This window comes from Clytia hemisphaerica, unplaced genomic scaffold, assembly GCF_902728285.1.
Source record: "Clytia hemisphaerica strain Z4C2 unplaced genomic scaffold, Clytia hemisphaerica genome assembly, whole genome shotgun sequence".
Classification (NCBI taxonomy): domain Eukaryota; kingdom Metazoa; phylum Cnidaria; class Hydrozoa; order Leptothecata; family Clytiidae; genus Clytia; species Clytia hemisphaerica.
In genome coordinates this window covers 828,553-852,447 of record NW_027104374.1, presented here as the reverse complement: position 1 = coordinate 852,447, position 23,895 = coordinate 828,553, and the positions used below count along the sequence as shown (strand labels likewise).

At 36.1% G+C, this 23,895-nt stretch overlaps 5 protein-coding genes and 1 long non-coding RNA gene across 6 annotated transcripts; all 6 read left to right on the top strand.

Moving 5' to 3' along the window:
• The first annotated feature begins 2,046 nt into the window (after positions 1 to 2,046).
• On the top strand, positions 2,047 to 2,686 carry LOC136818784 (uncharacterized). The gene is made up of 2 exons (XM_067075021.1): positions 2,047 to 2,506; positions 2,616 to 2,686. The coding sequence occupies exons 1-2, from the start codon at positions 2,047 to 2,049 to the stop codon at positions 2,684 to 2,686; spliced, it is 531 nt and encodes a 176-aa protein (XP_066931122.1).
• A 10-nt stretch (positions 2,687 to 2,696) lies between these two features.
• LOC136818783 (uncharacterized) lies at positions 2,697 to 3,758 on the top strand. The gene has a single exon (XM_067075020.1). The coding sequence runs from the start codon at positions 2,697 to 2,699 to the stop codon at positions 3,732 to 3,734; it is 1,038 nt and encodes a 345-aa protein (XP_066931121.1). The 3' UTR covers positions 3,735 to 3,758.
• LOC136818782 (uncharacterized) lies at positions 3,751 to 6,386 on the top strand. Its single transcript, XM_067075019.1, has 3 exons — positions 3,751 to 4,725; positions 4,895 to 5,294; positions 6,202 to 6,386. Exons 1-3 carry the CDS (start codon positions 3,751 to 3,753, stop codon positions 6,384 to 6,386), a joined length of 1,560 nt encoding a protein of 519 aa, XP_066931120.1.
• Positions 6,387 to 6,414: 28 nt separating this feature from the next.
• On the top strand, positions 6,415 to 7,377 carry LOC136818781 (uncharacterized). The gene has a single exon (XM_067075018.1). It carries the CDS (start codon positions 6,415 to 6,417, stop codon positions 7,375 to 7,377), a length of 963 nt encoding a protein of 320 aa, XP_066931119.1.
• A 6,133-nt stretch (positions 7,378 to 13,510) lies between these two features.
• On the top strand, positions 13,511 to 14,840 carry LOC136818760 (uncharacterized). Its single transcript, XR_010848356.1, has 3 exons — positions 13,511 to 13,646; positions 14,135 to 14,300; positions 14,430 to 14,840. It is a non-coding gene; the product is annotated as an uncharacterized lncRNA (long non-coding RNA).
• Positions 14,841 to 18,225: 3,385 nt separating this feature from the next.
• On the top strand, positions 18,226 to 18,918 carry LOC136818780 (uncharacterized). The gene has a single exon (XM_067075017.1). It carries the CDS (start codon positions 18,226 to 18,228, stop codon positions 18,916 to 18,918), a length of 693 nt encoding a protein of 230 aa, XP_066931118.1.
• The last annotated feature ends 4,977 nt before the right edge of the window (positions 18,919 to 23,895 follow it).

The following is a 23,895-nucleotide window of genomic DNA, read 5'->3' as shown; positions in this document are numbered from 1 at the left end:
CTAAGTTAACTTAACGTTTGTAAACTAACAAAGAAATAGAAATTTGCCTAACTTCATATGCTAAGTTTATCCACAATTTGCCTACCTTCGTTAAACCTAAGAATGAAGCATCTTCAATTTGCGGCACAATACGGAGTTTGCCGAAATATGGCCTAGTTTACCGGAAGTATACGAAGTAGGTAAACTAACGGTCCGTCAAACTTAGAAAAACCAGTTTTCTAATCAAGAAAACTTAAAATTTTAGCCGTGTCAGCAGACCAGAATGGACCGACAAGCTGCAAAATTCACTGAATAAAAAATAAATTCACTGAATAAAAAAGATTTTCACTAAATAAAAAAGAAATTCACTAAATAAATTTGTTTTTTCACTAAATAAAAGAGAAATTCACTAAATATTTCACTAAATAGAAAATATATAGTGTAGCGGCTGAGGCACAGTGTCTGTTTATGGTTCTCCTCAGGATGTTTGGGGTTTTTCAGTTTTTTCTGTGTTTTTCTGTTTGGTCAGTGTTTTCCCTTGTTTCCAGTCTCTTTTTGTTTGCAGTATCTTTTGTGTGTCTTTTCAGTATCTAAGTCATTATTTATTAAGTCTAATACATTTAGTAACATTTATTTATATATTTTGACTTTGTTCTGTAAATTATCAATGTTAAATGTTGGATTGTAAATTACACGTTTTTGTTGTGATGTATCATGTTGTCAAAATGGTAGCATTTTCAATTGTCATGTTTTGGAGGTGTGTCAATGTTGTTATAGTGATGTCATGTTATGTTATTGTATTATTGTATTGTTATATGTTAACTCATGCATACTAATTGTCTATCATCTTGTGAATGTACTGTTATGTATAAAAGTATTGTGGATTCACTTGTCACTTGTGTATATGTTTGTCTAGTGGTGTGCTAATTGACCTAGATGGCTTCCTAACCTTTTTCACTGTGTCCTTAGTAAGTTGTCTTTCTATGTTAAATGTTCTCTTGTATTCATCTCTTGTTGTATGCTTGTCTACATTGTATTATTGTACCTTTGTACAGAGGCTTTTGTATGTCTTGTATGTTTAGTTAATACAGACCTTAGAACTTGTGAATTTTGTTAAGGATAAAGTTGTAACTTAGTTTTTGTGCTATTTTGTTTTAGCCGTACAATATATGTTTATTGACGAGTACAATCCCTAATGTCAGTTCCTGTGTGGCATTAACAGTAAGGACACATACCGTGGTTTTGTGGGAAGGCCATGTCAACAGTTCAACCGACTAGAAAGTCAGAAAGGGTTAGTGTACCCACTGAGAAGAAAAGGCTACTTGATTTAGAAAAATTGTACAAAGCTAATGAAAGCAAAGCCAAAGAGATTTACAAGTTGATTTCAGAGATAGACACTATGCTCCAAACAGATGCTGATTCGAAAGCAATTAACGATAACGAGGCAGAACTTCAAAAGATGTTTTCAGAATTTTCACAACCTAACATCAGCAGCCCTTATGACAGATGAGGAGGAAGTAGAAGTAGCTGATAGGCAAGCTGAAAAACTGAATGAGAATGTTCATGCACATCAACAGAGATATCACGAACATCTCCATGCAGCTTCGTCAATCAAGAGCAAGTCAAAGAAAAGTTCACAGTCAGGATCAAGGTCAAGTAGATCATCAAAGATCCTCGACAAGAAAGCCAAGCTAGCTGAGCTGCAAGTGCAACAAAAGTATCTAGCAGAGAAGCAAGAGCAAGAAAGACAATTAACCATCAAACAAGAGCAGTACAAGCAAAAGCAAAAGGAGCTTGAAGAGGAGGAGATTTCAATCAAGAAAATGTACGAGCAGGCAGAGAATCTCAAGTTGAAAAGACTAATGCTGCCCTGAAGGTATTGGAAGATGAGAATCAGCCATGTCTCGATGATGATCTAGCAGAGATTGAAAAAGTTATGTTTCCAAGTACCTGGAAGATCATGAAAATGCAAAGGCTGAGCCAGACAAAAGTGGGCCAGAGTATCACGTCAAGAAAGAACCAGTTGAGCAAGTCAACCACAGTACAACATCAGAAATTCTGACCTTGATGAGAAGAACGAAAGCACCCTCCATCGAGTTAGAGGTATTTTCAGGAAGTTCAACTGACTACCCATACTTCATTGCTACCTTCACACAAGTTGTAGAGGAGAACATTTTGAATAACAGAGAACGTTTGACATTGTTAGTCAAGTACACCAAAGGAGACGTAAAGGAGCTTGTGAAGTCTTGTATCTATTTGGCAGACATTGTTTGCTATTCGAAAGCAAAAGAACTAATTGAGAGGAAGTTTGGAAGTCCTTTCAAGATAGCAGCTGATTATAGAAAGCAACTAGCAGAATGGCCAAGAGTGAAGCCAAGTGATGCTACTTCGTTGAATAGATTTGAGACGTTCTTGCTTAAATACCAATCATCCATGGCAAGTATCGGTCGAGCCAGTGAGAACAGCCCAGAATTGTTACAACTTCTTCAAAGCAAACTGCCAACGTACCTACAAGACCGATGGAATCGTACTGCATACAAAGTCAGGTCCAAGCATGAAAGGGAACCTGGCTTAGAAAATTTTGTCGATCTGATCAGCAAAGAGACCGTACTCCTTGACGATCCGTTGTATTCTAGGGAGGCAATCAGTGACCTTTCAAGAACACGACCAACAACAAGAGACAAGATCGACAAAGATTCAGAAGTAACCTCATCTCAATGGATAAATGCATTTGTTGTAACTACAAAACACCGCACGATTTGGAGAAATGTCAAGACTACAACAAGATGGATCTAGCTGACCGCAAGAGGTTCATTTTCCGCAAACGCTTATGCTTCTGCTGTTTGAAACCAACCGATTCTTCGCACAATGCCAAAAGTTGTAAGAACAAGCGAACCTGTGCTGTTTGCAGCAATTCACATCCAACAACTCTCCATGAATACAGATTCACTCGAACGACACCACCATCAGCAAATCCTACTGTTTCGACTATCATTACTCCTCAACATCCACCACCTGCACCCACACCTGCACCCGCACCATCAACGTCAACGCAGACAACGTCCTCAACTCAACCGTCTCCACCAGTTATCTCTAATTGCATCTCCAACAGTTCAAAATCCGTCAGTCTGAGTATCGTCAGAGTCATCATCTCTCATCCATCAAATCCAACCAAGTGTATCGAGACGTTTGCACTGTTAGACAATGGCTCACGAGGTACCTTTGTCACTGAAGACGTCCTATTTCAACTCGGTATCGTTGGAACCAAGACCACCATTGAAATCGAAACCATGGCTGGTAGTCATCGAGAAGATACCTCGTTTATCAATCACCTTAAAGTTTCATCTTTTGACAACACGGATATTATCAACCTTCCCAAGTGTTATACTCGTTTATCACTGCCTGCTGATGACAGTGACATTGCAACATCCGACAAAATCAAAAAGTGGACGTATTTATCAAGTATCAAACATTACCTACCAAAGGTTTCTGAGAGAGCTGTTATCGGTTTACTGATTGGAACAAATTGTCCTAAAGCCTTGGAACCAATAGAAGTCATTCAAAGTGAAGGTGACGGTCCCTATGCATATAAAACTCGTTTGGGATGGTGTGTATCCGGCCCAATGAGCAGCAAAAGTAAGAATTCGTTTTCATCTAATCGTGTCAGTATTAATGTTCGAGAGACCATCAAAGATCTTCTCATTGAAAGATATGATAATCACCACTCAATCAATCGATTTTCACGAATCAAATGACTACCAAGTGGTATCCATGGAAGACAAACGTTTCATCCGAATGATGGAAGACGAGACAACATTTGAAAATGGTCATTATGTTTCACCACTTCCATTCCGATCCAAAGAAAAGATAGTTCCAAACAAATTCAAGTACGGCGAGCAAGCAGCTGAAGTATTGCATCGTAACTTCTATGTAGACGACATGCTAAAGTCCTTTCCAGAAGACGACTCAGCCATCTCAACAGTAAACAACACACGACTGATGTGCAAAGAAGGTGGCTTTCGTCTAACTAATTTTTATTCGAATAGTCGTTCAGTTATCGAATCAATACCACCAGAAGAAAGATCAAAGTCTCTGAAGGACCTTGATATGACAACCGACACAATACCCAACGAACGAGCCCTGGGCATGCAGTGGTGCCCAGAACGTGATGTGTTCACCTACAAAGTTCAATTCAAAGAGAAACCATCAACACGACGAGGAGTTTTGTCGACCGTCAGCTCAATGTACGATCCGCTGGGCTTGATTTCACCCTTCCTGTTAGAAGGAAAGAAGATTCTACAAGAAATTTGTGCCAACAAACACGGTTGGTATGAACCACTCACTGAGCAGCAATTGAAACGATTCGAACAATGGAAATTACAATTGAAGTCCATCGAGCAGTTCGAGATCCATAGATGCTTGAAGCCAAAAGATTTTGGTACCATCGTCAATATATCCCTTCACCACTTTTCGGATGGGACGGAGGAAGGTTATGGACAGGTATCTTACATCAGGTACTTGAACGACAAAGGAAGTATTCATTGCCAACTGGTGTTATCAAAATCAAGAGTCGCGCCATTGAAAAGACCTACAATACCTCGCTTGGAACTATCAGCGGCTGTTGTATCCGTCAAAGTTTCATTGTTCCTTAAGAGAGAGCTTGATACCACAATCAATGATGAGTATTTCTGGACCGACGCTCAAGTTGTATTGAGTTACATCTCAAATGATACCAGACGATTCCACGTATTTGTCGCAAATAGATCATCAATTTGTTCGCGAGAAGACTCAACTTGACCAATGGCATTACGTCCCAAGCAAACAAAACCCAGCCGATCATTCGTCGAAAGGTTTTAACCTGACAGCAACCGAAAAGATTAGACATTGGTTTAGGGGACCCGATTTCCTCTATCAGAGCAAAGCACAATGGCCAAAGCAACCTAACGTACTGAAGTTGACAAATGACGACAAAGAAGTAAAGAAGGTCAAGGTGCAAACGTCCAAGGTTCAAACGTCCAAAGTTCATCCAGAATTGATCGATGTTCTCGAAAGCCGTACTAACTCGTGGTCAAAGATGGTACGTATCATATACAGAATGATTCGACTTCGAAAGTCAAACAGGCAAAAGTCAGAAGTTGAAGTCAAACAGAAAGCAGAGAAAGCTATCATCAGATTAGTTCAACAGAAGGCCTTCCCTGACGACATCAACCAATTGAAGAAGAAGGAACCACTGAAGAAAACGAGCCCGATATATCAATTGGCACCATTCGTCGATGGAGAAGATATCCTTCGAGTTGGTGGCACAAGTGTTACGCGTAAGCCAAATCGCGTATTACGAACAACCTCTAAATTGCCGAGTACAGGAGAAAAAAAATCGAAATTGAAAATGGCGGCCAAGCCCACGATGATAACTATCAAAAATCTTCGTTTTTCATTCAGCTATTGCAGCTCAATAAATCAATGAAATAATTTGAAATAAAAAGTAAACAAACCTTGAACCTTTCATGAATCCAAATAAATAAAAGTATTCATCTAAAGTGAAGATTACATTTCAAAATAAAACGATTTCCAAACCAACATAAAGTCAGTGTCTGCAAACTAAAAACTTCTCTGCGGGGTCACTGACAAGGAGTTACGACTTCAGACTTTAGATTCCAATTCTTGTATAGGTTGCAGCTACACTGCCAAATGATCTGTATTACAAAGACTTCCAATTGGGTCCATAAGTTAAGAAAATGAGATTATCTTATAGCACGGGGGTTCTGCTTTTAAAAACAAACTTCAAAATAAAATTGTTAATGAGCTTGTTACTTAAAATATCACTTACTTACATAATTTATTTATGATATAACACCCCTTTCTTAAATAAATGGCCTCTTAAAGTCTTTTATGTTTGCCGCAAGAAGAAAGAAAAATTTAATTTGACCCCCGGTTTTTTCTCTCGTTTTCTAGCCATTTCCCGCGTGTTAGTGTAGACACAACTTTAATCCGGGGAAATGAAGCGTTTTCATTGGTCTAAAATCACGGATGGTCACGTGACCAGAATTTTTATCCAGGGAAATGCCGTGGCCGCAATGTTTTGCTTTAGTGAGATTGACCATTTTGTTGTTTAGATTTGAGCGGGCGAAATTTCTGTACAAACCAAAATATGGCTTCGTTGGAATACCGGTTGAAACACTTGTGGTAGACGTATCAACAATACAACCAACATCCCATATGAAGAGAAGCATCCCATCGTGCTACCCAGACGATCAACAACAACAAAGAGTATCATCCAAAAAGTTCAAGAAGAGATGCAACACGGAGGGCGCAACGCAACGTTGTATAGACTGAGAGAAAAAGGATTCTGGTGTATCAACGGTAATTCCCTTGTGTCATGTTCTTCATCAATGTGTAACTTGTCGTAAGTTACGTGGGAAGTCTCAATCACCAAAGATGGCTGATCTACCCAAAGATCGGTTACAAGATGCACCACCATTCACCTACGTCGGACTGGACCTTTTTGGTCCTTTCCTCGTCAAAGTGCGACGAAGCGAGCTCAAACGTTATGGTATTATCTACACGTGCTTAAATTCACGAGCTTGCCATCTAGAGAGTGTTAATTCTATGGACACTGATTCGTTCAACATGTGTCTACGACGTTTCATTGCAAGAAGAGGACCAGTACGACTGGTCAGATGTGACAACGGTTCAAATTTTGTTGGAGCTCGAAACGAACTCGTCAAAGCGATCAATGAACTGGACGATCAAGCAATCAAGATTTATCTGATGGAACAAAATGCAGACTTTGTTTCCTGGAAGTTCAATCCACCATACGCAAGCAACTTTGGAGGCGTATGGGAAAGACTAATACGCTCTACACGTGCAATCTTAGATTCATTATTGACCACTCATGGTCATTCGTTAAATGATGAATCTTTTCGAACATTATTAGTTGAAATAGAGGCTGTCTTGAATTCAAGACCATTAACTGTTGAATGCCTCAGTGATGTAGAGAGTCCAACACCTTTAACACCAAATCATCTATTGACAATGAAATCTAGCATTGTCATGCTACCACCAGGACGTTTCGAGAAAGCAGACATGTATTCAAGAAGGCGATGGAGGCGAATTCAGCATATTTGTAACGAGTTTTGGTCACGGTGGAGAAAGGAGTATGTACAACACCTTCAAATACGTCACAAATGGAACGATACTAAACGTAATCTACAAGCTGGAGAAATAGTTCTCGTTAAAGACGACGCTAAACGAAATGAATGGAAAATGGCTTTAGTCGATACGGTTCGACATAGTGATGATGGAGTCGTCAGAACTGTTGAAATTAAACAAGGCCAATCTAAATATATTCGGCCTGTTAATAAACTTGTTTTGATATCGGAAAGTGATTCCAAAAATTGAACTGATTTTCGGTTATGGAATTGAATTCCCCACCAAGGAGCCAAACAAAAGGACCTATTAAATACAAAGTGACAATTACAAGAACATCAAACAATTACACAAAAAAACAAACATAAAATCAATGCCCAAACGGCATTAACACTCCCTACCGTCAAGATACCAATCTTGACCACAAACAAGCTGACTTTACCAACAAACAGAAATAAAACAAAAAGAAAACTATCAACATAAAAACAGAAAATTCGAAATATTTTAATATATTCAAAAATTAGTTTGAAAACAATTTGCTTGTTAGTAATAGGAAGATTTATTCAAACCAAAAACATTTTTTGCTTGTTAGTAATAGAAAATTTATTTAAAAAAAAAAATTATTTATTTTAGGATTTTTCAAGATGTTTTGAGGATCAGGCACATCTTGAGGGGAGCCATGTAGCGGCTGAGGCACAGTGTCTGTTTATGGTTCTCCTCAGGATGTTTGGGGTTTTCCCCATTTTAAGGTTTTTCAGTTTTTTCTGTGTTTTTCTGTTTGGTCAGTGTTTTCCCTTGTTTCCAGTGTCTTTTTGTTTGCAGTATCTTTTGTGTGTCTTTTCAGTATCTAAGCCATTATTTATTAAGTCTAATACATTTATATATTTTGACTTTGTTCTGTAAATTATCAATGTTAAATGTTGGTCTGTAAATTACACGTTTTTGTTGTGATGTGTCATGTTGTCAAAATGGTAGCATTTTCAATTGTCAACATGCTGATAAATAACGAGATTGCTCACGGGAATTTCTAACCTGCGCGAGCAAACCCGCACCTGTCAATCATTTTTTAGACCTGTCAATCATTTTTATCTGCTTTTCTTTTCACTTGTGGTTTTGAAAAAAGTGTTTGTAAGATAATAAAAAAAGACGAAAGTCGATTTTCATTTTTTTTAGTTCAAAGTTTTGGAATACTGGATTTTCAAGAGAAAGGGAAAGTCATTTCATAACTCTTGACTCTTGACTCTCCGCCCGCTAAACCAACCTGATCCATTTTGAAATACTGTACTTGAGTCAAACTGCACTGAGGTGCAAAATTTTTGTTTCTTAAAAATATAACGGGAACTTCCAAAAATATCAATAAGACCTCATAAAACCAGAAAAAGGTTGGTCAATGCTCAACACACCGTATAGGATTCGAACTCTCAAAAATGGCATTCACATATCTGACATCCCAACGCCTTATCCACTCGGCCACTCACGATGTTATTTTCGTCACTGCGATCTTTAGAGTAATGTTTAAAAATCGGGGAAATCGAAACTCAATTTCTGTAATAAGTGCTGTAAAGTATCTTAAAAGGACCCCATTTTTTGGGTGAATAAAGCCCTAGTATGTACCATTTGAACACAAAAGTTTTTTTTAAGACAGTTGTTCAAAATCGGATAATTTCGGAAATGTTTAATTTCAGCTCCCTCAATATCCCGCTACATCCCGCGTGAGCTCCCTCGAATTCGGAATTGGAATTATTCCCGATTGGAAAGGAGTAGAACTTTGAAATTTTCACTGTATCTTCGAATTTTAGTTCTTCATCAGATAAAGGAAAAATTATGTCTTTAAACATCACCGATTTTTGTTTACAACCAAAATTGAACAATTTTGAATCCAATTAAAGATCGCCGTGCGTCGAACAATGATTAAGAATACTATCTCTTGATTTCCCATGACCTGTATAATTTTATTTAAATTCTTAAACAAATAATTTTAGATCATTTCCAACATGTGGGAGCCGATAACTCATCGAGATTTTCAGGGGATTTTCAGGACTCTTTAGTCTTTAGTGGGACTGCAGCAAACGGGTTGTAAACCCTGCTAGTACCTTTAAAATTAGAACTTCGATCTGGGGGGGTTAGGACACTCTCCAATCTCCTTGAATTCTCAAAAGAATGAAGAGAGGAGCTTTTTCTAGTATACTGTACCCATATACAGCAGACAGAATTCACAGAGCGTACACGCGCGGGCGATTAAACACGATCGCGCGGAATGCGGGTCAAAAAATTTCCGTGAGCAATCTCGTTATTTATCAAAAAGTAATTGTCATGTTTTGGAGGTGTGTCAATGTTGTCATAGTGATGTCATGTTATGTTATTGTATTATTGTATTGTTATATGTTAACTCATGCATACTAATTTTCTATCATCTTGTGAATGTACTGTTATGTATAAAAGTATTGTGGATTCACTTGTCACTTGTGTATATGTTTGTCTAGTGGTGTGCTGATTGACCTAGATGGCTTCCTAGCCTTTTTCACTGTGTCCTTAGTAAGTTGTCTTTCTATGTTACATGTTCTCTTGTATTCATCTCTTGTTGTATGCTTGTCTACATTGTATTATTGTACCTTTGTACAGAGGCTTTTGCATGTCTTGTATGTTTAGTTAATACAGACCTTAGAACTTGTGAATTTTGTTAAGGATAAAGTTGTAACTTAGTTTTTGTGCTATTTTGATTTAGCCGTACAATATATGTTTATTGACGAGTACAATCCCTAATGTCAGTTCCTGTGTGGCATTAACATATAGTTTTGCTACAAATGAACAACTATAAATAAATACCCGCAAAATTTTCTGTTCGCGATTCGCGAAGATTAATGCCCGCGAAATGCAAATTTTTTTACCTCGCAAAAATAAATCTCCGCGAAAATCTCTCGCCTTAAGGTATTGCTTATTTCTTTCCTAATCTCTTCCAGATTTATGCCCAGATCTCCTTAGCTCTAAAACATTAGAAAGCTATCGTGAAACAAGTTGCATCATGTTTTTAAGCTTACACATCTCTATGCTACTTTTTTTTCGTTTGAACATTTTCATTCAGCATGTTTCAGTTGATTTCTTTGCTAAAAGAAATTGTTCCTCACTCTTCTAGAGACGAATTTAACAATAATAGGAGAGTCTGGTGTTGGTTTGGTCCGATAGCTAATTGCAAGATCAGTTTTGACCATAGCTATGTCCAATTTAGCTGGTCAGTGTCCTCGTTGACTCACATGGTATTCCACAAATGTCAACCATATCGCGCCGACCATACTGCTCAAGATCATTGTTAGCAGTTGAGTTGTTGTTTGTCTTAGTTTGTAGGTCAGTAACTAGTTTTTCAAGATTCTTAACGTCAGCTTTTGATGCTTTGAGACTCGATTCCAATTTTGCAACTGCTTTTACCAGGTCTTTGTGTTTGGCGGTCTGATCATTAAATTCTGCATTGATATGCACCTGCGATTTCACAACCTCCTGCGCGTCAGTATTAAGGGAGTTGACCTTTGCGTAGAGGTCTAAAATTTATTTAGTTTGCTTAAGTCTTTTCTTTTTGAATGAATGGCAGTTAGGATCTTGAGGATCTCAGTGTTCTGTTCAACAAGTTTAACTACTGTTGCTTTTTCAACTTTCGTCTCATCCAATGTTTTTGTAGAACCATAGACATAAGAGTAAAACCATAGACGGGACGCGAACAATGGCCTTTTGTTCGAACTCTTTCAATTTGATTTTACTCGGACCGAGACTTCTCGACGGGGTCAAAACATTCAAAATGGCGGCCATGGCCAGTGGATTCTGCTGTGAAAAGATATATAATGTGTTTATTTTTGTGATTTAGATGTGAATAATATAAGAATTAGAGTAAAAAAAATATGACAGGATCAAACTGTTCCATAGTAGGCTGTAGTACAACCAGAAGACATAAAGATATCTCACAGTTTCGATGTCCAAACCCAAAATTGCACCCTCAATGGAGTAAAGAATTTCTTGCTGTTGTGACAAGTGGTAGAGTCATAGATGCAAAATTCAAGACACAAATTGAAAGAAACAATGTTTATGTGTGTGAAAAACATTTTAAGGAAGAAGATGTCTGGCGATGTAAGTTTTGATTAACCCAAACACTTCATAAATTTAACTGTACATTGCATTGCATTGGGGGGTACATGATGAGACATGGGAAACTTTGGAATTTTTGTATAATTTTTATGAAATCTTGCTCGTCATGATTGTTTAATCTGTCCAATATGTGCAAGGACTAATCTTATATTGAAAATAGAATTGGTTTAATCTTGTTAATTTCCCCTTCCATCTATTGAATTGTTGTAAATATTAAGAAGGAGGAGACAGCCAGTATAATAGCTATATAAATGATATGATAAAAAGTAATATTGTTGTCAGTTGTTTGATGATTTTTAATCACTATCTTTTAGATGCACGCTCCACGCAGTTGTAGGAAGGAAGGGTACCAACATTGGCGTTGCCTGTCAAAAGCCATGCTAATCAATCAGAACCACGATCAACTTCAGCCATCAGCAAGGGGGAGGATTTCCAACACTCTCAACAGATGGAAGTCTCAAATGCTCCTCCCAAGCCATGTTATGCTGGGTATCAGGATTTTGCTCTGAGAACGAAAAAACTTAAACTTTCTATTGGTTGGAATGTAATTGATTATATTGATTTTGTTGAGGCGAAATACAACGAACCACAGTCACAATTCCTTGTACCAAAGTACCAAGTTTTTATAAACCAATCACTGGGCTATGTTCTTAGATGTTACGGCTGGACGATACCACCTAATGCAGAATTTGTACAATGTTTCCCATCATTTAATGTGATCACACTCAGCGATTTTATCAAGTCCCTGGATTCATATAAAAGTTGTCAAGGTATATACTACGTTAAAGTAAAAATATTCAAATATACATCAAATCAAAGACCTGTAAAGTTACCAGTGGGATTTGATGGAAATTAATTATGAATGAATAACAACACGATGTGTCATTTTTTTCATTATTAGGCATTGACCTCGTGGAATTCAAAGAAGCAATCCATCTGAAACACCATTATATCCCAAAAATCTTCCGCTACTCCGAGAATGTCACACTTGATCAAAATTCAGTACCTTTATGTCAAGAGGAATACCTCAGAGCTCCTGCATGTCCACTACTTATCAAAAGTGAAAAATGTTCAGAGTGCAAGAAGATGGAAATAAAAGTGCGATCACAACACAATCAAAAACGAAAGATGTTAACTTCCCCAGTCCACCCAAATGCACCATTGTCCTTTGTTTCACTAGAAAGGCTAATATCAACAATCCAGCTTCAGAGAAAAGAGAATAAATCCTTGGAGCTAGAAAATAAAGCCTTGGTTCAACGTTTGGAAGCCGCATTATCCAAAGATTCAGTCCCTGTTGATGCAAAACTGAATGGTGATCTGATTAACATTTTTGAGGGTATACCTGAGGGTAAAGTCCCCCCCTTCATGAAACTTTTTTGGGAGGAACAACAGAAATACCTCAGAACTCAACATAAAAGCCAGCTGCGATATCACCCAACTATCATCAAATTTGGTTTGTCTATTGCTGCCAAATCTTCATCTGCTTATGAGCAGCTCAGACTGGACAAGGATGGTTCTGGGGTACTAATTTTGCCTAGTCAAAAGACACTGCGTAGCTATCGAAACTACATCAAACCAAAACAAGGTATGTTGTTCTATATTGGAGTTAAAAGTTTTTACTTTAATTTATAGATCTGATCTGATTTGCATATTATGAATATAATTTGCTGACACCCATGTGAAGTTGAGTTGCTCTGTTAAGCTAGTTAATACTCCAAATAGCAAACTTCTGCTGGCTATTAGACTGCACTATTGGGTTGTAACAAATTGCAGACCAGAAAGGTTTCTCTCAATGTGGGTTTCATGAAAGTTTTGTCCAGATTACAGAAGAGCAGCCAAACTATAAAAACATTAATATATAATTAAAATTAATTTTGCTTTACCACATTTGACATTTGAGAAAATTTTGTAAATTCGAGCCTACTTTCTGAACAAAGTAACCCAATTTTGAAGGTACCTGATTTAATCTTTTAGGCTTCAACCCTGATATCATCAAAGATTTAACTGAAAGAACAAAGAACTTTAGTAATCCTGAGCGTTATGTAACAATACTCATCGATGAAATGAAAGTGCAAGAAGATCTTGTTTGGGATAAGCATACGGGTGATTTGGTTGGTTTCGTTGACTTTGGAGATGAAGAAATCAATGAGGCTTTGATTGATGATAGGGAAAAGTTGGCTACACATGTCATGGTTTTCCTAGTAAAGAGTACAATGAGTCCTCTATCCTTCAGCTTTGCAAATTTCGCAACAGATTGTGCTACCGCATCACAAATCTTCTCACTCTATTGGAAATGTGTCAGTATCCTTGAAATTTCATGCAATTTGAAAGTCATTGCCACAGTTGCTGATGGTGCATCAATAAACCGCCGGTTCTTCCAAATGAATAGGGTATGTATTTTAATTGTTGGAATAGTTACATTATATTGGGCTATATTGGTATAACACAATCTATCGAAAGATAATGACTGTCTTGCTTTTAAACATGCATGTGAATAGCTTGACTAACTTGATAATGGCTATGGTACCTTATTCAATGAAATTTTGGGGGATTAGGGAAAAAATAATTTTAGCAGGAATTTAAATTGGTGGATGACAGATTTTTAGGTCGAAAATCAAGGTCAACCCATTGATATTGCATACTTTTAGTGCTGTGAAAAATCAGACATTAAACGAAAAAAATTAAATTTGGTGGGGATTTAATTTTGCAGATGGCGAATAAAATTAAATTTGGCGGAACTTAATTTGGCGGATTTAAGGCAAATCCCGCACATCTGCCAAATTTTCTTCCCGCCAAAATTTCTTCGTTATTTTATTGGATGTTGCTTTGGAAGTATAATTATGAATTCTTTAATCATTCTAACTTATTCCATATTCAGGATCCAGATGATACTAGCTCAATCGTTTACAAAGTCAAAAACCAATATGCAGACTCTGATCGTTACATCTATTTCTTCTCGGACCCTCCTCACCTCATGAAGACAGCACGAAATTGTCTTTGGTCTTCAGGAGCAGATTTCTCATCATGACTTCTTTGGAATTCAGGTGATCTATTTTTTGAAATTTTTGATAACACTTTAATGGCAGTCTCACTTATCTTTGATTAAGATGTTTTTTTACAACATCCCACTCAATTTTTGTGTTACTTTTAATGTTTTCCTCTTTATCTTATAGGTGACTACCTTCTTTGGTCCCACATTAAAAGTCTTTTTTTCGAAGACTTGGAAGATGATTTGCACTTTCCAACCAAACTGACAACAGACCACATCATGCTTACATCATATTCGAAAATGAGAGTCAATCTAGCTACCGAATTGCTGAGTGAGACAGTTGGCAACATAATCAGGGATTTCGGACCCAAAGCTGCACAAGCTACATCTGAATTCTGTCTCATGTTCGATAAATTTTTCGACTGTTTTAATGTTAGAAACAGTGTCGAACACAACAAAAAGAGGAAACCCTTTCTTGAACCATACAGAAAGGATAATTGTCAAGAACGATTCGACTTTCTTGATAGATTTGTTGATTATTTACACGAATGGAAGGAGAGCATCAACGACCGCCAGGGAGAATTCAACCCCACCCAGCGAAACAACATGTTCCTTTCCTTACCAACGTACAATGGAATCATTATGAGTGTAAATTCGCTAAAGGAAATTATTCCTTATCTTTTGGATAACGGAATGGATTATGTTTTCAGCGAAAACTTCTGTCAGGACGACCTTGAGAATTATTTTGGGAGACAACGAGCTATTGGAAGACGCAAAGATAATCCAAGTGTCAAGGACACAATCAAAAATGATAGTATCATTAAATCTGGGTTTGAGACTAAGCCGATATGTGGAGCAAACTGCGAAAGCAAAATGGACTTTTCTATCGATGATACTCCATTAAAAAAGAAAAAGTGACTTTGGAATTCCGAAACCTTTAAACGTTAATAGCAAGGGATTGTACTTAGATTATATTAGAATTTTCTTAAAGTTTTTTTTCAATGCTAAAAATCATACTTCGAGTTGGTAAATGGTTGATTAAGTAATACATAAATACTGACGCTTTGCGATCTTTGATAAACAATATTCTTTTTGAAAATTTATTTTATTCAGTTGAAAAAATGGCGTCCGAAAGAATAGCTTTTCCCTTTTTCCATTTGTCACAAGGATCAAGAATAGTTACTTAGGCTATTTAATGAAAATATACAAATTTTGTTTATTATTTTTTATCCTACTATTTTACCAAAAAAATTTCTAACTTGTCTATGGTAAAAAAAGTACATTGAAAGCAGTATTCGTTTTTTTTCAGTATTCCAGTCATTTCCGATCTAAGTTTTGTTTAAGCCAGACTCCTATTATATCTATTTCAACCAAGTACCAAAAGGCTTTCCCCAACTTTTCGACATTTGTCCAAAGATTTAACCCAATTCGTTGTTGGCCCGATCGGAGTTAAAAGAATCTAATAAAATTGATGAAATGGTGATATTTTTCATCTTCTCCTCTGTTCTCCTACCAAGATAAATCGATTTACACAAAGAACTTTCTTAAGCATAAGAGTAGATATAATTGAAATTAGGGACCTTTTTACCCGGGATAGCCGGATAGTCTTGTGTTTACCTCACGGAACTGCCATTTTTTAACTACCCGATTGCCTGGTCTTTTCCGCTAGTTGCAAAGGAATCTTAGTGCGGAAATGGGAAACATAAGAAACGATGGTATGTTCATTGTTTCATGTGACATGTTGCTATTGTTATTATTCAACTCGGGACAATAGTGTTCTAGACCAATGGGTTTAAGCCTTCGTAACAATTACCGTCGTAATCATGCCCCCGTTTCAGAATCTTTTCCGCTATTTTTACGGGACAGCCGGCATGTGATCGGAAAAGGTTTTTTTCTAAAGGTACAGGAAATCTTGTGTTTTACTGATGAGACCAACTAACTTTCTGAAGCTTATTTTTCAGCTACCCGAAGTCCTTGTCTTTTTTCGATACTTGGCAGAAGAATCTTAGTGCGAAAACAGTAACCTTATACAAAATGACGGTATACAAGGGAAAGTCAAATAGGCCAAAAAACATCGATTTCAACGATGATGATTATTTTTTCAAAATAATTGAGTCTTAATTAAATTTCTGAATTCCAAGACAGGCTATTCAAACTACTCAAATCCTACTATTTTCTTTCTTTCTTATATGTATAATCATTTTTTCAGGGCTTTTCCGAAAGTTTCATTTTAAGGCTTACGAGGCTCATACATGTTTTTTATAAGCATATGTAGGCTCAAATATGGGGAAAATTAAGGATATGCCACCCATTACCTCGAGCCTATGAAAGGTATAAGCTACTTTCTAGTATAGCTGGTTTGTTCTTTTGTGAAGCCATTGCAAAGAAAATCAAATGTTTACCAATAAAAAATTCGAATGTTTCATAAGAATTCGAATGTCTATGAAAAATTTTGTTTCCCTCTTTCCCCACTTCCGTATATGGGCATTAACTCAGCCAAGAATTCTATAGGCAAATTTAAGCATATTTTGAGCCTGATTCATCACCTTTTGTAAACATCCTCGAATTTACCCCAAGCATTTTTCATGATTATTGAACTTTCGACCTAAGCATCTCTGGGCATGTTTTCGGATTTTTGTATACTTATAAAAAACATGTACCTTGAAAGTGAAATTTGGAACCAGGGGGAAGTAAAGTAAAATAGCCGATTAATTATGGAAAATCCTCTTTTAAATAAAAATAGCAAACAGCTTAAAAATTAGTCGTAAAAATAAAAAAAAAAAGCTTTCACAAGTCATATGTTTTTATACATACAAACTACTTTCAAGAATAAAGTTTCAAATAGAAATTCACCTCATTAAAAAAATCTGGTTCTTATAAAAAATGTGTTATAAATTTTACCAGTAAAAATCTGTATCATTAACCTTCCTTATGATCAATGTTTGGAAAACCTTACATGAAGGGAATTGTAACAAAAATGAAAAGTTTGAATAAAAATAAATTATGCAAAAAAGATAAAAGACTTTAAACATCATCCTTGTCTCCAATCTTAAGTTCATTTCTTAATGAGCGTTTTTTTCCTTTTTTGGCTTTAAGTTTGTGTTTTTCTCTGACATTTTTAGCATAGGAAAAGCCCCTGACACGTAGGTACAATCCAAATATTTGTTGGAGCAAATCTTTGCCAATATCACTATTAGCAGATATCAAAGAATTATCCTGCAAATTTCGCCATTCACAATCATGTTTTGCATCAAATTTTCAACAAGCGGTTTGTAGGGAATTTTGGTAACATGTCCAGCAGTGTGTTTTAGAAATAGAAGCTCTGCTTGCTTTAAAGCCAGAACGATGTCCATTGACACATACCAAAGACCACCACGGTCTTTGGAAAAAACAAGTTTGTAAGCTTCTGTTTTATCAATTTTCATTGATTTGAGGAGCTGGATGCATTGCTGAAATTCATCTTTATGCCAGTGCTTGCTTTTACGTAATTTACGATAAATTTTTTGAATAACATGCCCAGCAATGTACTGTAAAACATAAATATCTTTCTCTGTTAGAGTAACTTTTGCTCCAGATGATGTAGCTGCAGATGATTTGTTTAACAGGTGCGAGATACATTTGTTTGAGACATAATGCAGTAGTATGTGACTTGCTCGTTTATTGGTTGTAATTATTACCATTTCAATCGAAATTTTACAAAATTTTTCAAGGAAAGAATCAACATTGCTTTCCTTGAACTTAAGAATTTCATCCTTCAAAGAGGCGAATATCGAATCAGCCTGTTCATCTGTGGCTTCGAAACCCTCAAAGGAAGCACAAAAAGTCTCTGGATAACAGGAATCATTTGCAAGGTGGGTACAAGAATGTTTAATGAATGTCTTAATGTCATTGGGTCCCAGTCTCTCCTTAGCAGCTTTCGTAATTTCTGCTTCAACTTTCTCTTTTTCTCTCAGCACTTCAAATGGGTGCTTCACAGCTTTATGTCGCTTGATTCCACCTTTGGTTTTGCATACTTTGCCACAGCCTTCGATATCACACACATAGGTTTGCTTCGAACTTTCCACGTTTCCTGGAAGTTCAATCCACCATACGCAAGCAACTTTGGAGGCGCATGGGAAAGACTAGTACGCTCTACACGTGCAATCTTAGATTCATTATTGACCACTCATGGTCATTCGTTAAATGATGAATCCTTTCGAACATTATTAGTTGAAATAGAGGCTGTCTTGAATTCAAGACCATTAACTGTTGAATGCCTCAGTGATGTAGAGAGTCCAACACCTTTAACACCAAATCATCTATTGACAATGAAATCTAGCATTGTCATGCCACCACCAGGACGTTTCGAGAAAGCAGACCTGTATTCAAGAAGGCGATGGAGGCGAGTTCAGCATATTTGTAACGAGTTTTGGTCACGGTGGAGAAAGGAGTATGTACAACACCTTCAAATACGTCACAAATGGAACGATACTAAACGTAATCTACAAGCTGGAGATATAGTTCTCGTTAAAGACGACGCTAAACGAAATGAATGGAAAATGGCTTTAGTCGATACGGTTCGACATAGTGATGATGGAGTCGTCAGAACTGTTGAAATTAAACAAGGCCAATCTAAATATATTCGGCCTGTTAATAAACTTGTTTTGATATTGGAAAGTGATTCCAAAAATTGAACTGACTTTCGGTTATGGAATTGAATTCCCCACCAAGGAGCCAAACAAAAGGACCTATTAAATACAAAGTGACAATTACAAGAACATCAAACAATTACACAAAAAAAACAACATAAAATCAATGCCCAAACGGCATTAACACTCCCTACCGTCAAGATACCAATCTTGACCACAAACAAGCTGACTTTACCAACAAACAGAAATAAAACAAAAAGAAAACTAGTCAACATAAAAACAGAAAATTCGAAATATTTTAATATATTCAAAAATTAGTTTGAAAACAATTTGCTTGTTAGTAATAGGAAGATTTATTCAAACCAAAAACATTTTTTGCTTGTTAGTAATAGAAAATTTATTTAAAAAAAAAATTATTTATTGTAGGATTTTTCAAGATGTTTTGAGGATCAGGCACATCTTGAGGGGAGCCATGTAGCGGCTGAGGCACAGTGTCTGTTTATGGTTCTCCTCAGGATGTTTGGGGTTTTCCCCATTTTAAGGTTTTTCAGTTTTTTCTGTGTTTTTCTGTTTGGTCAGTGTTTTCCCTTGTTTCCAGTGTCTTTTTGTTTGCAGTATCTTTTGTGTGTCTTTTCAGTATCTAAGCCATTATTTATTAAGTCTAATACATTTAGTAACATTTATTTATATATTTTGACTTTGTTCTGCAAATTATCAATGTTAAATGTCGGTCTGTAAATTACACGTTTTTGCTGTGATGTATCATGTTGTCAAAATGGTAGCATTTTCAATTGTCATGTTTTGGAGGTGTGTCAATATTGTTATAGTGATGTCATGTTATGTTATTGTATTATTGTATTGTTATATGTTAACTCATGCATACTAATTGTCTATCATCTTGTGAATGTACTGTTATGTATAAAAGTATTGTGGATTCACTTGTCACTTGTGTATATGTTTGTCTAGTGGTGTGCTGATTGACCTAGATGGCTTCCTAGCCTTTTTCACTGTGTCCTTAGTAAGTTGTCATTCTATGTTACATGTTCTCTTGTTGTATGCTTGTCTACATTGTATTATTGTACCTTTGTACAGAGGCTTTTGCATGTCTTGTATGTTTAGTTAATACAGACCTTAGAACTTGTGAATTTCGTTAAGGATAAAGTTGTAACTTAGTTTTTGTGCTATTTTGATTTAGCCGTACAATATATGTTTATTGACGAGTACAATCCCTAATGTCAGTTCCTGTGTGGCATTAACATATAGTTTTGCTACAAATGATCAACTATAAATAGATACCCGCAAAACTTTCTGTCTCGCAAAAATAAATCTCCGCGAAAATATATAAGCCGCTGCACCTGTCGCAAGTCAGGGACTCCAGTTTGCATTGGTTGGGTTTTTGAGTGGGTTTTGGTGTTTGTGTTTTTCTGCTTGGCTTTTTAAACTTTATGTCTATTGGTTTGTTGGTTCTTTTTCGCATAAAATTCTCATTTCTTGACAGGATGTTTGATTGGTTTGATTTATATATTTAGAAAAATTCAAAAAAATGAAAAAAACGTATAATTATAAAAATATTAGTGCCTTTTTATGTTTCATCTTTATTTTATTTCGTATTTTCAACACTTTCTCTCCTTGAGGTCAGATCTCTGATCTTCACCATATATATATATATATATATATTAACACTGCTTGGCCTACCTACACAACCCTATTTCCATCATATAGGAGGATATTTTCGTAAAAGGCCGAAATCCTGTGTAGGTCGAAAACTGAGGAACAGATAATGTGTTTTCTTGAAATATTTTTTGACTCATATTGAGTTACTTCATTCCATCTTAACTCATATTGAGTTACTTTCTTCCTTAAAGTCATTTTAGATCACTAGTTTTACATTGACGGATTTCTATGTCATCATATTTTCCTTTTCTACTCCAACCTGATTGATTTTCTGTGAATGTTCATTCTAGATTTTTGTTGTATTTGTATTGTCTTTTTGTTTTGTGGGGTTTTTGTCTTTATTGTTTCCATTTTGAGTAGTTGAAGGTTTTATACTTCTAGACTATATATATATATGTGTGTTTATCAAAAAAGTTTTTTGCAATTCATTGTTTCTCCACTATTACTTTTCTTCTGTCTTCATTTGGATTAGGTTTTTCTTTCACATACCACTATTTAAATTCCCTTTAACTTTTTGCTAAATTACCCTCTGTTTCGGAATGATTAAAAAATAAAAAATACCAAAAAAATCGTAAATACACACAATTAACAAAAATATTCTTAACTTTTTTCGTTTTTATCAGTTTGAGTTATTTATATATCAATACTTTTCTTTTTCTAAAATGACAGATATTACATATCTTCACTATATATATTTCTTTCCTAATCTCTTCCAGATTTATGCCCAGATCTCCTTAGCTCTAAAACATTAGAAAGCTATCGTGAAACAAGTTGCATCATGTTTTTAAGCTTACACATCTCTATGCTACTTTTTTTTCGTTTGAACATTTTCATTCAGCATGTTTCAGTTGATTTCTTTGCTAAAAGAAATTGTTCCTCACTCTTCTAGAGACGAATTTAACAATAATAGGAGAGTCTGGTGTTGGTTTGGTCCGATAGCTAATTGCAAGATCAGTTTTGACCATAGCTATGTCCAATTTAGCTGGTCAGTGTCCTCGTTGACTCACATGGTATTCCACAAATGTCAACCATATCGCGCCGACCATACTGCTCAAGATCATTGTTAGCAGTTGAGTTGTTGTTTGTCTTAGTTTGTAGGTCAGTAACTAGTTTTTCAAGATTCTTAACATCAGCTTTTGATGCTTTGAGACTTGATGCTTCGATTCCAATTTTGCAACTGCTTTTACCAGGTCTTTGTGTTTGGTGGTCTGATCATTAAATTCTGCATTGATATGCACCTGCGATTTCACAACCTCCTGCGCGTCAGTATTAAGGGAGTTGACCTTTGCGTAGAGGTCTAAAATTTATTTAGTTTGCTTAAGTCTTTTCTTTTTAAATGAATGGCAGTTAGGATCTTGAGGATCTCAGTTCTGTTCAACAAGTTTAACTACTGTTGCTTTTTCAACTTTCGTCTCATCCAATGTTTTTGTAGAACTAGTTTCTGAAGTTTTTGTGCATTCATGAGGTTACTTTCGGTTACAGAAAATATTGAAAAAATTTACGGATGCTAGTAAGTATTCCATTCCCTTGCTAGCAATGTAACACTGTTCTTGAATAGCCTTTTTGGACCTACCCCGTTGGGGTGGAGGTCCTATAAATTAACCCGTGTTCGTTAGTTAGTTAGTTCGTTCGTTAGTTACCAACTTTTCTCGAGATTGGCTCATTTAATTTTTCTGATTTTTTGCACAAAGGTGCATTACTATAAACCCTCGAATGTGACGGAGCCTGATTTTCGAAAAAAAAATTTTTCCGGCCGGTAGAACCGGAAATGTCCCGAAAAAAGCGGTTTTTTGAGATTTTCTCGAGGTTTTATCATTAGTTTTTTGCGATTTTTTGCACATAGATGCACATTAGTACTGCCGAAAAGGTGTCGAAAACCGTTTGCCGAAAAAAAAATTTTTCCGGTCTGTAGAACCGGAAATGTGCCGGAAATCGTCGTTTTTCACATTTCCGTCACATTTTTTAACTTATTTAATTGTTTCTTTACAGAAAAATGTTCTTTATGATGATGCCCAAAACTTAGCATCGTTTGATTTCCAAAAAAATCATCCTTTGAATCCGGAACTCCTTAAAAATCGCCGGAACAGCCGAAAACCGGCGTAAAACGGTTTTCCTTCATTTTTTCAACTTATACTCGACAGATTTTCATGATTTTTTGCACGATGATGTAAAATGGCAATGCCCAAAATGTGACAGAGCCCAATTTTCGAAAAAGAAATTTTTCCGGCCGCTAGAACCGGAAATGTCCCGAAAAAAGCGGTTTTTTGAGATTTTCTCGAGATTTTATCATTAGTTTTTTGCGATTTTTTGCACATAGATGCACATTAGTACTGCCGAAAAGGTGTCGAAAACCGTTTGTCGAAAAAATTTTTTTCCCGGTCTGTAGAACCGGAAATGTGCCGGAAATCGTCGTTTTTTTCACATTTCCGTCACATTTTTTCAACTTATTTAATTGTTTCTTTACAGAAAAATGTTCTTTATGATGATGCCCAAAACTTAGCATTGTTTGATTTCCAAAAAAATCATCCTTTGAATCCGGAACTCCTTAAAAATCGCAAACGACTAATTTTAATAGATCGTCACTATTTTTGTTCTGAATGATTGTTTAACGGTCATGCTCACGTAGATATCAATTAAATTATATATGTGTTAAATGCATAACCAGGTAGGTCCATAAAAGTATCACTTGTTTAATTTTATTTCATCATTATCTAAAACATTTTCCAGATTTACTATTTTATTAAAAAAAATTTTAGTTTGATAATTGTGAATGAACTGACTAGAAAGTTTAGTGGTTGGTTCATTCACAGTGATATAATTTCCCTATAATTCGTGTTTTATGTTCAAATCCGTCATTTCTTTCTTCTCTTTCAGTCGTACGGCCACTCGGATACGGCACGCCGAACCGGGCTCTAGGCCAACTTTTCAATATTGCTTATTTCTTTCCTAATCTCTTCTAGATTTATGCCCAGAGCTCCTTAGCTCTAAAACATTAGAAAGCTATCCTGAAACAAGTTGCATCACATTTTTAAGCTTACACATCTCTATGCTATGCTGGTTTTTTTTTTCGTTTGAAAATTTTCATTCAGCATGTTTCCGATTACCTTTATCAGATAGGTCCATTCAGCATGTTGCTTGTTCTTTTTAACCTCAAGGCAAGCTGTCAAACAGCCTTGCCAATTTCCCTTCCCACATTCCCAACCTTAACCATCAGTTACCAAGAACACCATTGGCTTTAGTGAACCGTGTTCAATTCCGATCACTCTATCGTTGTAATGGCGTTTCTTGTCCGTTTTATTTAGCATGTTGAAGCTTTGAGGTTCTAGGGAGACAGATAAGATAAGATAA